This window comes from Seriola lalandi, unplaced genomic scaffold, assembly GCF_002814215.2.
Source record: "Seriola lalandi dorsalis isolate HSWRI2012SDOR001 ecotype SW California unplaced genomic scaffold, Sedor1 jcf7180002006118, whole genome shotgun sequence".
In the NCBI taxonomy this organism is placed as follows: domain Eukaryota; kingdom Metazoa; phylum Chordata; class Actinopteri; order Carangiformes; family Carangidae; genus Seriola; species Seriola lalandi.
Genome location: NW_019476771.1, coordinates 1 through 1,254, shown reverse-complemented (window position 1 = coordinate 1,254; position 1,254 = coordinate 1). Strand labels below are relative to the sequence as shown.

At 50.2% G+C, this 1,254-nt stretch overlaps 1 protein-coding gene across 1 annotated transcript; it reads right to left on the bottom strand.

The window, feature by feature from the left end:
• Positions 1-531: 531 nt before the first annotated feature.
• Positions 532-1,204, bottom strand: LOC111670724 (ubiquitin carboxyl-terminal hydrolase 24-like). The gene is made up of 3 exons (XM_023427580.2): positions 1,064-1,204; positions 860-979; positions 532-765 (listed from the first exon to the last, which is right to left on the bottom strand). Exons 1-3 carry the CDS (start codon positions 1,181-1,183, stop codon positions 547-549), a joined length of 459 nt encoding a protein of 152 aa, XP_023283348.2. The 5' UTR covers positions 1,184-1,204; the 3' UTR covers positions 532-546.
• Between the last annotated feature and the right edge of the window lie 50 nt (positions 1,205-1,254).

The window sequence follows — 1,254 nt, the reverse complement described above, 5'->3', positions numbered from 1 at the left end:
AGCCGACAGTACACCTGATAAAAATACTGCAGTGCAGGTTTGCCCCCAAGATATAACGTCCACCTCATCCTGCCAGTCGAGCGATTTTTATTTCTCCTTGCCTCGAGGTTTATCCCTACATACATGTCTAATATAAAGTATAACTGACTTGGGAATGCGTCTAATTTCCCGAGAACAAACTCTCTCTGTTGTGAAGCGGGGGACAGCAGCGAGCCAGTGAGCGAGAGCTGGGTGCCAGATATTAGCTCCTGTGGCCTCTTTACATTCCACTCCTCCGCTGAGCATTCAGGCCTCCCAGAGCCAGACATCTGGAGACACTTACACTCTAAAACCAGGAGCCCACACAAAGTCTGATGCTGCGCTAATGTGTCCCAAGGAAGCCCCCAAAAGCCTGGAAAACTATAGCAACAGATTAATGTGTTCCACTAATCACTGGTAATGTGCTTCTTACGTAAAGCGGGAGCTGGAAAATACAGTCTGTGGAGCGGCTCCATCGAGCACATGACATTAGTTCTTTAAATAAGGAACGTCTGACCACAGCGTCTCTTACCGGCGATCTTTAATAAAGGAGTAGTAGTGTCCGGCGTGTGCCTGACCGCTGTGGACAACGACTCCCACGAGTTCGTAGTTCTCAGAAATCGTGACTTTCTTCCTGGGCGAACCTCCTGACATCCCGTCGCCCCGCCCCTCGCCGCCCTCTCCGCTGCAGTCCTGTCGAGCCATCCCAGAGACGGTGTAGGGCTCCATGTTCAGCACCCAGGGGAACTGTGCACCAACAACAAATCATACAGACTCCTGTTTCAGAAATGCATTTCAGTAAACAGAAGTATGCGATCGTGGGATTAGAAATACTTTGTACCCGAATCTGTTCGTCGTATTTGATGGAGCGTCCGCTTTCCCAGTCGAAGCCGAAGCGCATGAGGTGGATACAGAGAACACTGGGCAGGGATTTGATGCATGTCCTCTTCACTGTGGTTCTCTGTGCAGAAACACACTCGTTAAACACACCTGGTGTCAGTGTGGCAGGTTAAACACAACAAATCTATCAGAGCGGGACACGCACCTTCTCCTTGCATTTCTCACAGTAGTAGGCGTTGCTTCCCTCCAGCACCTCCCCTCTGACAAACTGGTCTAATGAGATCTCTAAACTCTGACAGGAAGTCACTCCGAGGTTCAACGCCATGAACGTTTCTTCACGCTCGTACCTGTGTGACGGGAGGTCAGAGGTCAAAGATCATGTGTGATGTGGCTCAT